At 41.2% G+C, this 16,885-nt stretch overlaps 2 protein-coding genes and 1 non-coding gene across 3 annotated transcripts in view; 1 reads left to right on the top strand and 2 right to left on the bottom strand.

Annotated features, from left to right (window-relative positions):
• The window catches only part of ELF1 (E74 like ETS transcription factor 1), a 106,834-nt gene extending 92,052 nt beyond the window's left edge, over positions 1-14,782 (bottom strand). Inside the window, exon 1 of the mRNA XM_042977432.1 lies at positions 14,229-14,782. The gene's annotated coding sequence lies outside the window, so the exon portion shown is untranslated. The remainder of the gene's footprint in view (positions 1-14,228) is intronic.
• Positions 14,127-14,198, bottom strand: TRNAE-UUC. Its single transcript has one exon. It is a non-coding gene; the product is annotated as a tRNA-Glu (tRNA).
• A 94-nt stretch (positions 14,783-14,876) lies between the features above and the next one.
• Positions 14,877-16,885, top strand: part of WBP4 (WW domain binding protein 4) — a 66,812-nt gene continuing 64,803 nt past the window's right edge. Inside the window, exons 1-2 of the mRNA XM_042977450.1 lie at positions 14,877-15,046; positions 16,009-16,081. Of these exons, the coding sequence (XP_042833384.1) occupies positions 15,045-15,046; positions 16,009-16,081 (75 nt within the window). The 5' untranslated portion in view covers positions 14,877-15,044. The remainder of the gene's footprint in view (positions 15,047-16,008; positions 16,082-16,885) is intronic.

Below are 16,885 nucleotides of genomic sequence, written 5' to 3'. Positions count from 1 at the left end.
GAGCCTGGAGCCTGTTTCCGATTCTGTGTCTCCCTCTCTCTCTGCCCCTCCCCCGTTCATGCTCTGTCTCTCTCTGTCCCAAAAATAAATTTAAAAAAATGTTAAAAAAAAAAAAAGGAATTTCTCATAAATCCTACCTCTTAATATTCCTATTAAAAAAAAAAAAAACTTTCAATAGCCTACTAGTGCCCACAGAATAAATTCTAATATAAGATATTTTTGCATCTTGACTCTGGTCTACCTTATTGCATCCTCACTTGTGGCCTTTCCACCTCCCAACAAACACCCACAATCCAGCTTTGCTGAGCTTAATTCAGAGCATGTCATGCTTTCTACCTCCATATTTGCTGGCCTTCCCCACCAAGTAAATCTCCTGCAAAGCCCCTCTCTCCATCACTACAAGAAAGAATTGGTCCCTTTGAGCCTCACTCTGTATTTTAAAAATTGTCTGGTAGATGCATGCATCACATTGTTTATGTATTCATGTAAACATTTACGTACTGTTGTACAAAGCACTCTGACAGGTTTTGGGACTTAAAGATGAACTGATTTCCTTCATAACTCTTCCTGACTACTCTGCTGGAATAACTGGTGAAGAACATATCGTTGTTGTTGTTGTTTTTAAATCACTTGTTTACATGTCTCACTGGTCACATATTTTAGCCTGATAGCATTCCTGACCCACAATAGTTCTGTAATAAATATTTGCTGAATGAAAACATTTGGAAGTCAACTAAATATTGGCTCAATGATAAATCTGTTTTTTCTCTTCCACACAAAACAAACCATTCTCAGGTCATTTCTGTAGAAGTCTAAATTACACAAAAAGCAAGGCCTTTTCCTCACTTTCCTGAATGGACTGATATCTCTGAATAGGTTGGTTAAGGCTGGGTCTGGCAGCCCTATTTGGGGATCAAGGCAAGAACAGTAAACTTTATATTCGTTAAGAAATCACAGTTTCTGGGTTAGTCCCCATGCTCACACCTGAACATCTCATTGTGTTAATAGACAATGAATACAATTAAACAGAGAGAGAGGCATGGAGAGAGAAGGAGAGAAAAAAGAAAAACTCCCAATAGAGTAGAACTGATTATCCAAATAGGGCCCTTTCCCTCAACTTTTGGTCTTCTGTCCCTCTCAGGCTTTTACTTACACAACCTTCTGTCAATAAGCTAATTCTAAATAATTAGAAACAAACTGGTAATTGTTTCAGTAAAAAGGAATATTCAAATGAGATACTTAGCCTACAGGCTTTATATTTCACAATACTGTACACATGGAACAATTAGTGACTTCTTTAAACTCTTATTTTACTACCATCACAAAGGATACACTTTAGCTGTAGCTAAACTGCTCTGCTGCTCTTCTTCCCTACTTGAAACCATATCACTGGTACAAATGAAAACTTTAAAACTTAAAAGTATTTTAGATCTACGATCATTTCAGAAAATATTTCTTGGACTCACACAACGCTCTCAGTATTTCAATGTTCTCAAATTTCTATCTCCAGGTCTTGCTCTTGAACTCCAGATTCTTCTATCCAACTTGACAACTCCATTCAAATGTCTAATAGACTTTTCAAACTTACCTCATCCAAATCTGAATTCCTGATCTTCCCTCCAAAACCTACTCTACCCAGTTGTCTCCAGTTGTCTTGGCAGAGATTCAACACTTCTAGCTGCTCACACCAAAAACTTTGGCCACTGACTCTTCTTTCAGTCCTCTAGTCATATCCAACCTGTCGAAAAAATCCTGTTGGTTCAATCTTCAAAACATATATAAAATCCGAAAATCATTCAACTTCATTGCTACTCTCATGCTGCAAACCACCTTCTGCTCTCATCTGCATCACTTCAGAGTCTTCCTGCTTCTATTCTTTCCCTACAACATACTCTCAAAGCAGCAGCCAGAAGTAACCTATTTAAAAAGACAAGTCAGGTTATATCACTCTCCTGCTTCAAAACCCTCCTGTAGGTCTTCTTTTCACACGCAAAAACAGAAGTCTTCATAACAACTTCAAGGATAAGATCCTACTCTGGCCCCAACCTCTATGATTGTATCTCTTACTACTTCCTGCTTGCTTGCTCTCTTCTCATCATACTGACCTCTCCTTGCTATCCCAGGAACATATCAAGCATTCTTCCCCTCCAGGTCTATGCACTGCCTGTTCTTTTTTTTTTTCAACTTTTTTTTTTTTTAATTTTTATTTTTGGGACAGAGAGAGACAGAGCATGAACAGGGGAGGGGCAGAGAGAGGGAGACACAGAATCGGAAACAGGCTCCAGGCTCCGAGCCATCAGCCCAGAGCCTGACGCGGGGCTCGAACTCACGGACCGCGAGATCGTGACCTGGCTGAAGTCGGACGCTTAACCGACTGCGCCACCCAGGCGCCCCTATGCACTGCCTGTTCTCACCGCCAGGGAGCCTTTTCTGTTCGATATCCAGGTAGCTAACCTCCTCTATTTCTTACAGTAAACCACTGAAGTAATAGGTACTAAACTGTTCAGACTTCTCAGTGTGAAATATGACTCTGCCTCTTCTCTATCCTTTAAATATGGAATTGGCCAAGTGATTTACTTTGGTCAATGACATAATAACAAAACGCAAGCACAGGCCTACCAAGTATACGTACACGGGAGCTTAACCTCTCTTGCTGCTTGGGATCCCTCCAGCCACCACTAAGGTATGAGAGCCACACAGAGAGCCCCTCAGCCATGTGAGCAAAGCCACTCTAGATTAAGTATATAGCCCCAGCTGAGTCAGTTCTGATCTGAAGAATCACCCAATCATAAAAAATAACAATATACAGGATACACATAGTTGCTAAAAAATCATGATGTGCTCTTTTAAAGCCAGGATTAAAAACCATTCTCACTATAGAATCCTATGTCATGTCTATAACATCCCAAACTTTTTAAAAACGTCCTATTTTGAACTTTAGAATTTAGTGTGAACCACCTCAACAGACATTTCCCAAATTTAAAGATACTAAAATGAGCGTGTATAACCTGCTATACAAATTAAGAATTCAGATAATTACAAATTAGAGAAATAAGTCCCCAGGACTTACCAACCTCTCTCTGCTTTTATTTTTGCGAATGTTTCCCACTATCCTTTCTCCCCATTCTTCAAGACTCTGCTAAAGTTGAGCTGAGAGAATATATAAGAAAAGTGATGAAACCTTAAAAAAAAAAAAAAAAAGGATATGCCTTAAATTATCTCAAGTATCTAAATGTAGGTAAAGACAGGGACACCTGGGTGGCTCAGTCAGTTAAGTGTCCGACTCTTGATTTTGGCTCAGGTCATGATTGCAGGGTCATGGAATCAAACCGTGTCAGAAACCATGCTGGGTATGGAGCCTGCTTGGGATTCTCTCTCTCTGCCCCTGCTTGTGCTTGCTCTCTCTAAACAAAACAAAACAAACAACAACAACAACAAAAAACCCAACCCCAATTTTGACAACCTCAAACCTATCTACCATTCCTTCTTATTCCCTTCACAGCTAAACTTGCTCAAAGATTTATCTGTATTCCATTTCTTCATTTCCCACTCATTCTTAGACTCATACTAATTTAATCTAATCCTACCACTATCATGCCACTAAATCTGTTCTAACTAAAGTCAATGACCAGACAGGTAAACCCAAGTAACGCTTTCAGAACTTGTTTTGTTGGACCTGATAAATGTTCTGTCCTGGTTTTTCCCCAATTCTGGACTACTTTCCCTGCCCCGCCTCCACGTACCTCCCCACTGAACAGTAGAGGTTCTAAAGATTCCACTGAAAGCCGCCTTCTCTCTCTACACTCTCCCTGGGCAAATCCATCCATTTCTAGGGTTTCAACTACCAAGTTAGAGTATAAAGGTGAAAATCACCTCTGTTCAATTACCCTTGATATTCCCCTTAAATTTGTTAAGTACATGTCACCACATCAACAGGCCACATTGACAATCAATATATCATCTGAATAAATACAAATGAACCATTTCTCCCTCTGACATTCAAGCACCAGATTGAGTAGGTAATTCATATTTAAAAGCCACATTGTAGGAAAAGATACAGTTTTCTCCTTACTTCCACTCCATTCCACCAACATACTTTTTGGTTTAAAACTCATCAATGTCTGTCATCTTTGCATAAGATAATATTCAAACCCCTTAACATGGCCTACAATGCCTTACATAATCTGATATGTGCCACTGTCACCTCCCACCACTTTTCACACATCACAGCCCTCAGGGCCTTCTTTCATCTCCCAAAGGATACCCTTTCTTTCCCAGCTTTGGAGCATTTGCAAAATGCTACTCCCTCAAGTCTCACTTCCCTTTCTGTTTGTTCCCTGCTTTTTCCCAGCCACTGCTTACTCTTCCTTCAGGTCTCTATTTAAATGTCATTTTCTTAGAGAAGCTTTTTCAGTATAGCCTTTCCACCTACTCTGTCAGGGGTCTGTCTCCCTGGTGTGTGTGTAACACTCAAGCACACTTTTTTACTTGTTCAGTCGGTATCTGTCTCCCACACTAAACTGTAAGCTTCTTGAGGATCTTGTCTGCTCCTCTCATGGTTCTGTCCTCAGCACCTAATACCTGAATATCGACCAGATTAGTAACTTCAACCTCATTACAGAGGTTTTTATAACCTTACATTCTGCATATCCAAATATAAATTCAAATTTCCCTTTACAAAAAACTACAGTAAAATATACATAAAATTTATCATCTTAACTATTTTTAAGTGTGCAGTTTAGTGGCAATAGGTACATTCACACTGTTGTGCAACTGATCTCCATAACTCTTTTCATCTTGTAAAACTGAAACTCTCTACCCATTAAACAAATCCCAATTCCCCCTTCCCCCAGCCTCTGGCAATCATCATTCTACTTTGTCTCTATGATTTTGATTACACTTTGATACCACAAATAAGTGGAATCGTGCAGTATGTGTCTTTTTGTGACTAGTTTATTTCACTTAGCATGTCCTGCAGGTTCATCCACGTTGTAGCAAATTGCAGAATTTCCTTCCTTTTTAAGACTGAAAAATATTCTACTGTATGTACATACCACATTTTGTTTATCCGTTTATCCGCTGAAGAACACTTAGGTAATTTCCATCTTTCAGCTATTGTGAATAATGTTGCTGTGAACATGGATGTACAGAGTCTCTTTGAGACTCTGCTTTTGATTCTTTGGGCAGATAACCATAAATGGGAATGCTGGATCATATAGTAATTCTATTTCCAACTTTTCGAGGAACCACCATAAAACTTTCCAAAGTAGCTGTGCCATTTTACATTCCTATGAACAGTACACTAGAGCTCCAATTTCTCCACATTCTCTCCAACTTGTTATTTCCTGTCTTTTTTTTTAATAGCAGGCATTCTAATGAGTATGTAGTTTTGCTTTTATGCAAAATGTATGTGCTTTCTTTTTCCTACAAACCTGTGGTAAAAAGCCCCCTTAAAATATTCCCCATAAACTAACCTAAGACATTCTAGAAGGTATTGAAAACAGAAACGAGAGTCTTTGACAGCAGGATTTTAAGGAACAGTAAAATTGTGGTTCATGTGCAATGGCAAAAAAACACGGGAAAACAAAAAAAGAAATGGCATTCCTACTCATACCTGAAATTCCCTGATGTCAACTGCCCACTTGGCATTTTGAATTCCTTACGCCTATGTTCTGCCTTCCATCAGGATATCTCCCCTTAGTGCTTCTGTGCACCTCTGTACCTTCCCACAGTGCTAGGAGTCTGCCTGAGGGCAATCTCTTTCTGTCACACTCTTCCTTTCTACTTCAGCTCTTACAACTGGGGTGACTGCCTGCCTTACTCAGGGGGTGATTGAGTAGCAAGGCCCCATCCTTCCCAGTTAATAGGGTCATCTGTGTTTCTTGACATAAGGGAGTATCAGTGATAAACAGAGATGTCAGGAAAGTCATAGTAAAACAAATCCCATTAGAATTTTGAAAGTTTGAATTATATAATTAAATTGGAAACAAAAAGCTTCACACAAAGCAATATATCAACACATCCTAAACCAGAAATGCATCCTGGTCTTGGGATTTTAAGTCCAAAAGAAACTTTAACTAAATTAAAAGATTAAACTACAAATAAAGATTTAAGACTATAAGGACTGTACGAATGTAGAAGTCACTAGTTAAGTACCTTCCCAGAGAACTAAAATAAAGCAAAAAAAAAAAAAAAAAAAAAAAAAAAGTTTTAAATAGAAGTTATTTATTTAATAGTGAGTGGTCTGCACTCATATATAAACTTTTAAATTTGCGCGCGCACACACACACACACACACTTATGAAATAGTGGTTATTTAACAAAATTCAACTAACCTAGGCTGGAATTACTTTTCAGAGAACAAAAGGTTTTATATTTACATTTATGAAAATGTCTTAAATTTACATTTATATTTACAGATGTAAAAAGTAAAAGAAAACGCTATCTACATTATTCCTGAAATAGTCACCATTCCAGCATAAAAAGGCAGACACTGAACAATAACAAAGTTGCTTAAGTTCAGACTAAATATCCAACTAAAAGCTTTTGATATAAATTTAATGTCATTTATAGTTTTAAAAGCGATGATGATGATGATGAAACCACTAAATATTAAAAAACATAAATCCATCTCTAACTTTACTAGCTCTTTGTCCCAATATTTAGGAAAGGAGCAAATGAGCCATGAAGTATTTTGAAAGTTACTTTCCTTAAACAATATCTAAATAACACTGTTTTTAAAAAAAATTTTTTTTTTAGTATTTATTTATTTTTGAGAGAGACAGAGACAGAATGCGAGAGGGTTAGGGGCAGAGAGAGAGGGAGACACAGAATCCAAAGCAGTCTCCAGGTTCCAAGCTGTCAGCAAAGAGTCCCCCATGGGGTTCGATCCCACAAACTGTGAGATCATGACCTGGGCCGAAGTCAGACCTTTCAACCGACTGAGCCACCCAGGCGCACCTAATAACACTGTTTTTTACTGAGCAATATACCTTGTAAACCTAGGTAAACATTTGTAATTCTTCACTTAAATGAAGACTTAAATTACAAAGTATATACACATCGACTGTAGAATATAAGATATAAATGTTGCAGGGGTGCCTGGGTGGTTCAGTTGATTAAGCTTCCGACTCTTGATTTCGGCTCAGGTCATGATCTCACAGTCTGTGAGTTCGAGCCCCACATCAGGCTCTCTACTGACAGCGTGGAGCCTGCTTGGGATTCTCTCCCTCTCTCTCTCTCTCTCTCTCTCAAAATGAATAAAATAAACTTTTTAAACAATGTTGCAAAAAAATTTATAAAGGTCACCCTCAATCCCATACACTTACTTTGAAAAAGTTAAATAAAACAATTTAAAGTATACTATACGTGTCATGCTACACTTTTAAGAAAAACTCAGAGAAAATTTAATTATTTAAAATCATTAACACTCAGGACACGTGGGTGGCTCAGTCGGTTAAGCATCCAACTTCGTCCAATTTCAGCTCAGGTCATGATCTCAGGCCTCATGAGTTTGAGCCCTGCATAGGACTCTGTGCTGACAGCTTGGAGCCTGGAGCCTGCTTCAAATTTTGTGTCTCCCTCTCTCTCTGCCCCTCCCCCACTTGCGCTCTGTCTCTCTAAACAATGAATAACATTAAAAAAATTTTTTTAAATCATTAACACTCAATTTGAAAATCTCTTCATTACCAAAATGTAAGGTCCCTAAGATGAAGTATCAGGTAACTTTAAGGGGCTGGGGGTCCAGATGATACTTCTTCATTCTTCTCCTCAGACTGGGTATCACATTCAGAAAGCATGCACAATTGCTGACCTCAGAATTCTGCTTCAGCTCAATTCTGCTTTACTGCTAACACAAATTTCAAGCGCTAAATGGCCACTCCACCCCTCCTGACACCTCAGGGAATACAAGCCATTTACAACATTAGGCTTGTAAACAGCTCTTCTGCTGGGAAAGTTTTATTTTGTAGAGTTCTAGACAGAACCATTTCCTGAGTTGCAGAGAGCAAATAAGTCTTTCACAATCATGATTTCATTTTGATGCAAACTAGCTCACCAGTTTAATTTGTGAGCAGACTGCCCTTCTACATAAGTAACACAGAACAAAATCCAAATTGTTTACATAAATACAATTAAGGCAATTCATCAAAGCACGAAGAACTTCTAACAATAAAATCCAACTCTACAAAAAATGAGAAGGGAAGGTCACTTTCACTTAGCCAAAGAAAAGGGGGAGGGTGGGGAGTTTCACATATTTCTCAAGAAACAGAACTCTCAAAATCTACCATGTTATAACATAGGATGAAAAAATTAGTACAATAGAAAAAAAGACTATTTTACAACATGCCATAATGTTCTAAAAAACACACTCTTTGATAGGAAATTTCTGGAGCAAAGAGGTATCTAAACAGCATTCTTTAATTTCTTTGTAACTTTAAACAACTGATTGTATTTTAAACTCCCTTTCTCTAAAAGCCTCTGAAAAAGCTCAGAAAACTAATTTTACTTTTCAATTACCATAACCCACAAATACAGATGTGGAAGAACCATAATCAGCTCTAAAATAGTGAATTTCAAATGAATGAAGTTTTATCACAATTCATACTGTCCACAGGGTGGCAGTCTGACAGCCTTAAATTTGTCTCTGGACTTAATGTACAATTTTAGTATTCAAAAAGACACATGCACATACAGGTGGGCAATAATAGTTTCCTGTCTCACCAACCCTTGGAGCAAAAAAAAAAAAAAAAAAAAAAAAGTCTATGCTTTTTAACTGCTCTATTTCTTTTAGGAATGCTTACTTCCTGACATCTTCAATTTTTCCTTCAATGTGCCTTTTTTAAAAATCTGATCCTTTGTATTCTCCCGCCACCACCCTAGTTAAGGCCTGACCCAAAGGGTGAGTGAGAGCAAGAAGAGGAATAGGAAGACACAATCTTTCCATCCTCCAGTTTATCCTGCACACTACTACCAAATTAATTTCATCAAAACACAAGAAATCTCTTCTCCCAGCTAATTCCTTATCCCAAATTCAAAGACCTGCACAATCAGAACCTTCCAAAATCTATCTAAATGTTCTGGAAGAGTCAAGGGGATCTGTAAAATAAACTTTACTTTGAACAGACCTTCCAACATTCTGGTTTTCATTCATTCATTCATTCATTCATTCAAACACTTCTAAAAGTTCTCCAAGTGCCAAGCACTGTTCCAGGTGCTGATGATACAGAAGAGAATAAGTCAAAGTTCCTGCTTCAAAGTTATTCTCTTTACTGGACAGTTTTGAGTTCAAAGTTGTTAGGGGTAAGGGGATAAGCCCCCAAGCACTTCCAGTTCTCCACAAGTATGGGCCACTGGAAACACACTAGTGGTTGAGGGGGATGATATAGATACCAGAGATCTGCCAGCACTGACATTGTCTGCTACAAGCCCTAATCTATTTTTGCAGCCTTATTTCCTATTCCTATCCTACATGTACCCTCAGTTCAGCCAAAATGTGCTACAAACTGTTAATGTGCCTCTGCTCCTGCTTGCTTCCTTCTTAATGCTTTGCCTTTCACCGTATCATCTCCATGAGCAAAAGCCTAACCAGACTTCAAAGCCCATCTCAAATGTTGCCTCCTAGAAGAGGCCTCTCCCCATTCACTTCACGTGAATCCAGATGTGATATTTTAGAGACCTTCAAACTCATGGCTTTTATGGGCATTTATCTGAGCATTTATCACACTATACATTGCATCATAATGATCTGTATACTTTAACCCTCTTTCATCAGTTATTTATTGAACACTTGATACGTTCCTGGACTATCTAGGAGCTAGAATTGCAGTGTTAAATTATTCCATTAACATTTTAAAAATACTATCCAAATGCTAAAAGTAAAATGTAACATTACATGTTTTTTGCTTCAATCTTTTAACAATTTTGTTGATATAATCTACATACCATTACAAAGTTCACCCGTTCAAAGAGTAAAGCTGAATGATTTTTAGTTTACAGTTGTGCAACCATTATCATTATTAGATGATTAAATGATTTTAAGACCTTTCAACCACTCTAAAAAGAAACCTTATACCTACATTAGCAGTTACTCCTCATGTCCTTTTAACCACTGTGTCCCCTGCCCCCAATCCTCGGCAACCATAAACTATACTCTTTCTCTTCTAGATTTACCTATTCTGGACAGTTCATATAAATGGAATCATAGAAAATGGGGTCTTTTGAGCCTAGCTTCTTTCACTTAGCATATGGTCTTGAGATTGATCCATGTACCAGTTCATTCCCTTTTATTGCCAAATAATATTTGACTGTATGGATATATTCTCATTTTATTTATTCAGTTGATAGACATTTGGGTTGTTTCTACTTTCTGCTTATGAATAATGTTGTTATAAACATGTGTACATATTTTTTTGTGGACATGTGTTAATTTATCTTCAGTATATACCTAGGAATGGAACTGTTGGGTCGTATTGTAATTCTATGTTTAACATTTTGAGGGAACTGCCATCCCGTTTTCCAGAGTGACTGTACCATTTTACATGTCTACCAGCACTATATGAGGATTCTAATTTATTCACTTTTGCTTGAATCTTAAAGAATAAGAATGATCTCACTCTGTGATACCCTTACCCTCATGGAACTTACATTCTAGTGGAAAAAGAAATAAATAGAAACAAACATGCTAATTTCAGATAACTAAAAAAAAGGAGAAAACAGAGCAATATAACCAAAAGAAAAGGGTGGTCAAAAAGACCTCGCTGAGAAAGTAAGGTTGACCTGAAATATGAATAGCTGGAGGAGAGATATTCCAGGCAGTGGAAACAGCTAGAAATAAAAGTGATAAAAGAAGAAGTTTGGCACGTTCAAGGAACAAAAAGGAAGCCAGTGTGGCTGATGCATAACGAAGAGGCAGAGAAAGCAGGAGATGAAGTTGGGGAGGTAAGCAGAGGCCAGATGATATTGGGCCTCAGAGACCACAGTAACGTCTTTGGATTTTAAAATGCCACCACCCCTTGTATTTCTTTTCAATCCTTTGTATTTCTTTAAAGACAGGTGTTCATCTGTGAAAATATTTATTAAACTGTCACATATCTTCTGATTGCATCTAACAGTACCAAAGATTAAAGAGACCATTTGGGTAAATAAATGCGATTCAAGGGGCATCTGGGTGGCTCAGTCGGTTAAGCAGCCGACTTCGGCCCATGTCATGATATCACGCTTCATGAGTTTGAGCCCCATATCAGGCTCTGTACTGACAGCCCAGAGCCTGGAGCCTGCTTCAGAATCTGTGTCCTCCCTCTCTCTGCCCCTCCCCTGCTTGCACTCTATGTCTCTCTCTCTCTCTCTCTCTCTCTCAAAAATAAATAAACATTAAAAATAAATAAATAAAAATAAATAAATGCAGTTCAATTAGTATCACTTTATTCTGTGGTCCAGGAGAGAACACCTAAAATGTGACTACCAATGGCCTTTTAGTAACAAGACAAGAGCACAAATTTATCACCTAGTCTTAACCTATTTAAGGTGTATGCCTTACTGACAGTAACTAGCACCTCAGTCTTAGAATATTAAGGTCATTTTCAATAAAGCAAGCTAGTAAGAATATAATTGCAAATAATTCTCATGATTTAAACTTAGATTTCATTTTTTCAAATTGAATTCTGACTGCTTTTCTCATTCTATTAAAAGTTAATATTCAACTAGTAAACATAAAACCTATGGGCACATGTTTATATTACTTGAATTTTTTAAAACAGTAAGTTTTCACATGTTACTTCTCTACTTGGTTTTTTCAAAGGAAAAGGGTTGTTAAAACCCTGGTCACATAAACACCACTCCTTTGATAAAAGAACCTCTCATCTCGTCAAAATTTATTAAGGTGAAATTCTCTTCCACATGCCTCTCACTCCAAGCACTGTGTCCAGACTATTTGCCAGCTTCATACTTGTTGATCCCAACTCTCCCCAGCTCCCCCACCCTCAACTCCCCTCAGCTTTAGGAGGCACATTCTCCACCAGGAGAAATCCAACCAGTTCTCCAAGGTCCAGGGCAAACACTCTCCCTTCTACCTCTCCTTTCCAGTCCTCTTTCCTGAACAGAACTGACATCTCACCTCTGGGTTCCTGTAGCACTCACTTCGGCAACTCAGACACCTTGTTTGGCCTGGTCTATAACAATACATGAATCTGAGAATACCGTCACCAAACTCCTGCCCTCAGCATACCTTCAAGTATACATAAAGCTATTTGCAATTCCTGGGTGCTCAACTGAAAATCACATCCATTTTAGCACCGTTAGGTACAGTATGATACCAAATCATCACAAAATGTAAAGTCAAGAGTTAAGCCCTCACTGGACACGAGGAAGGGGGCTTCGTTCCACCCAAATTCAGACCAAAGTCTTCAGTAGTTTCTCAATAATGACATGATCCCATTCTTCATTTTAAATGAAACTTTTCCAAAAAATAAAAAATAAAAAAATGAACCTTTCCCACTCACATTACCTATTCAAGAATGCTCAACAATCCTTGCCATTCTATCTAAAGTTTTGGAGTGATATGTATTATCAAGAATTTATGGCTGTAAACCCAGAGTACAGAGAAGGTGAAAGATCCACAAAAAGTCAATCGCAAGCTAATGACAGGAGCCAAAACACAATTACATTCAGTGTTGTACCCACAACTTACACCAACATCAACAACAGTAACTTTCAAAAGCATGTGATGGTGCTTGGTGTAAACATTTGAATTAAAAAACATATAAAATACTTCTAGTTCTGGGAGTTTATTTACAATATAAAAGTGATTAATCCTTAATCATGCGGATCACGTTAACAGATTGTTTCAAAACTCATTGTGCCGGCAAAATATAAAAGTTTGGGAATGCGCACACTAACCACCCAATCATCTGCTCTTAGTAATGGCACTGACCAGAAACCCATCCACAAGAGCCACTTTTTCCTTCTCTATTTGTTCCCAGAAGCCCAATGGACTAAACATTATAACTCACCCCCTTTTCTAATTTCAGCTTGCATTTAAGATAACGCTTTTGTTTCATTTACAGCTCACATGCTGCTGACACAGCTGCCCCTTCTTTGTAATAAACACAGGGCTTCTATACTTAAAAATACAGTGAAACTTTGTTGGAACATCCCCTCCCCAGTCTTCAGCCAATTTTCTCTCTTCCAAGCCCCACCTCCACCCCAAGATTTTCTATCAGAGGCGCTCAAAACGTTAGACCCTTTGGAAAGTTAAATTTCTTCTTGAAAGGCATCTCATCGTAGTGGTGGTTTTTTTTTCCTCCGCAACATGTGCGCGCGCGCGCTTTAAAGCGGGGTTGGGGTGGGGGGGCGCGCATTCCCTTCCCCAGAGGCCTTCCCAGGCAGAGACAGGCACTCGAGCCTGTGGCTCTGGAGTCCGCGGTACTTTTCTGAGCTGCGACCAGCGCCCCCGAGGTCAAGCTGGGACGAGCTGGCCGCTGCGGGAGAGCCGGGTGGACACGCGGCCGGTCGGGCGGTGACGGGCAGCTGCGCGGACGGGAAAGCGCGCCCGCGGGCACCGAAGCACGCCAGACCGCCTCGCCGCCGCGTGCCCCGCGACAGGAGGCTTTGTGCCGGGGGCCGAGGGGGGGGTTCCCGTGAACAACAGCCGGCGGAATGAGAACGAGGACTCCGAAAGGGGCGCGGGCTCGCGGCGGGCAGGGGACGAACACGCCCCCGCGTCGCCTGGGACCGCCGGAAAACTGCGGCCGCGGAGGGTGTGGGCCCCAGGGGGGCGCTGGGAGGAGATAAGGCGAGGCCAGAGTTAATCATCACCTCCCCAGCGTCTGGGAAAGGACGACTCGGGGCGAAGGAGCGGGCGGGCAGCCCCTGGGAAAATGAAACTCCTTCCTGGCGGCTCAGCCCCGCCAGGCAGAGGAGGGAAGCGAGGGGACCCTGAGCGCACTCGCTCCTCCAGCCAGCCCGGCGCAGCACGGGTCACGGAGTCGCTAACAACTACACTAATGCTCGTTTTTTCACAAACTCATCATGAGAAGGAGACAAGTAGAAAGCCAGAGCTACTGAAAATAAAATAAGTGAGATCCCTCATTCGGTTTAAAAGAAAAAAAAAAAAAAAAAAAGCTACGACATTCCCATACCGGGAGTCGAACCCGGGCCGCCTGGGTGAAAACCAGGAATCCTAACCGCTAGACCATATGGGAAGTGCTGGTAGGGACACTGCCGTGACTCACCTGACAGACGCAGACGCTACCGCTGCCTCTGCTCCACTTGCCCGCGCCGCCGCTCCCCCCTGTCGCCTTTGCGCCGCTGGAGCCGCCGCCGCCGCCGCTGCCCACGCGCTCTCGGAGCGAAGAAACTAGCACAGCCCGTGCGCGCGGGCGTCGCGGGGGCGGGGCGGGGCCACTCCGCCGCCTCCGGAAAGTTCTGAGGCAAAGCCCAGCAACTCGCGGCCCCGAAACCAGCTGTTTCACCTTTCTTTTTTTAACTCCGCCAACGGCCCCCAGCCTACAGGTCCGGGTTGCTCCGCTGGTCAAAGGGCGTGCGGACTAGTTGGCAAAGTTGAGGGCGGCGACGTCTCGGGGAACAGCTGTTTGCGCTCGGGGCGGAGGCGGCGCGCGAGCTCCTTGGCCACGAGCCAGCGAGCCTAGAAGAAGGGTGGAGGTTCTGGATCCCGGGGGAAGAGAGAGAGTGAAGTCGGGATGATTCGGGAACTTGAGGCGTGAGGTCCCCGTCCTTCGGCTCAGGTCCCGTCGCGCTTTCACCCTTCCTCGGTGACCTCAACCCCTTTATACCGACCCCACCTCTCAGGATCCTGGAGTACCGCCCCTGTAGGGGGAGGGGAAGAGGAGGAGATTTCGAACGCGGATTGAGTCGCCTGGGCACCCGTAGTTGGGAACCGTGGAACACTGGTCCCGGGGAAAGAGGGAGGTGTCCGGGCTTGGAGGCTCGGGTGGGCCTCGCGGCGGGCCGGGCCTCACCTCGCCCCGCGCAGGGAACACGAGCTCGAGCCGGACCCGGAGGCGGCGCGCGGAGCGGCTGGTCCAGTCATGTGAGTCGGGTCTCAGGCTCTAAACAACGAAGTGTTGTTTCTCTGGGCGGCCCTTTCCCCGCGGGTCTCGCACTCCACCACCATCCCTCCCCACCTCCTCCTTTCGGCTGGAGGCGTGACGGAGGTGTTCTTAACTCGCTCGGGACTGTCACCAGACAGGCCGGGCCGGTTCTCTGGGCGGGTAGAAATGCTACCCTGCGGAGCGCCTTGGGGGCCTGAAGCACGGGCTTGGGGAGGGAGGCTGGCGGCCAGCTGGGGTTAGACTGCCTCCCGGGAAGCAACCGGGTGCTCACTTGCACTGTTGGTGTTGCTAGCACCCTGTTCGATGCCGTAGCACTTGAACGTGGGGTGTTGTGAAACTTTAGGGTTGGACTTCGGCCACGGCTGCCCTCCTCCGCCTGGTAGAAACGGCCAGTCTTGGCTAGCGTGCTGACTTTTTTTTTTTAAGTCTTGCCGGCTGAGAGGTCTCGGCTTTTCCACCTCTCTTGCCCTGAGCAGAACAAATTGTATTAACTGATAGTCTCGGAGGAACCACAGTCTCTCACCTGAGGAGTCTTGTTCTTTGCTTTTTTAATGGAAAGAACTTGATTTAAAGCAAACTTTGAGTTTTTTCGGGCCTCCCATTACAACAGCTTCCCAAAATGCCAGAAAGACGTAAAGAAGTTAAATCTTTTCCAAGATGTTTCTTATTTCGGATGGCAAATGGAAAAAAAAAAAAAAACTTTTTAAAAACAGTTTTATGTAAGGGAGTTTTAAATCCGGTGCAGACTTTTTTCCTTTTTACTGGCAACAATTTCGACTAACTGCTGCAGTGAGATAAATAATAAAATAAGGTAATGTGTGTAACAAGACAACATTCAGTAGCAGGGGCTTATGATTGAAACTCTAAGAAAATGTAAAGCATGCACAATTTTACCTTTTTATATTATAAATAACCTTAGACTTGTTTTTACCTTTTTCAGGGCAGACTACTGGAAGTCGCAACCAAAGAAATTCTGTGATTACTGCAAGTGTTGGATAGCGGACAATAGGCCTGTATGATAATTACACTATAAGAGAATCTAATAATATTTTATTCACGTGTTCCTTTTTGTCTAAACTCAGCATTTACAAAGTACCTTCATATATATTGCTCTTGATTTTTCAAAGTTGAAGGATTTCTGTTGTCTTTTCATTTCTTGTAGGAGAGCTGTGAGCTTCCTTCTTTTTCATCAGCTTAAATTTGATTATATAGTAAGCCAAATTATTTCTCTATGGTCCTTCAGTGACATTCAGGAAATGGACAATGAGTGGGTAATCTCATCCGTGTTTAGCCACACGATGTTTGTAATACTATCTGTAATACTATCTACTGTCGTGTACAAAGAAACATAAAAGGACAAAGCCCTTAATGTGTAAAAAGGAGCAATTATTGTAGTTTATCTTGTATTTTTTCTATTCTAATTAAATATATTTGCAGAATTTTACAGCTATAAATGGTTACATTTTAAATAATATCATTACCTCTTTCATGGGATATGAAAATAGCTTTGTTAAGCACTTTACTGTATCTCTTAATCTAGATTAAGCTTTTAAGACATGAAACAAAAGCATCACTGATTTCCCCCCCTTCAAATACATGTCATAGCAATATGTATGTAGTACATAAATACCAGTGTATCTTTGAAATATATATTCATCTCCTTTTTACTTGATAGAGTTGCATGCACAAAAAAATAGTAGTCCCATCTTTAGTAGTGTTGTATTTCTTTGGTAGATATTTATTATCGTCTACAAGGAGTTTGGGGATGTTTTTCTTCAGGGTTTTGTCTGGGTATTTGGTCTTTTGAGTAGTTGCTG

The sequence above is a fragment of the Panthera tigris genome, chromosome A1 (assembly GCF_018350195.1).
Source record: "Panthera tigris isolate Pti1 chromosome A1, P.tigris_Pti1_mat1.1, whole genome shotgun sequence".
Lineage (NCBI taxonomy): Eukaryota > Metazoa > Chordata > Mammalia > Carnivora > Felidae > Panthera > Panthera tigris.
The sequence above is the reverse complement of the archived record's forward strand: the minus strand, read 5'-3'. Positions and strand labels throughout refer to the sequence as shown.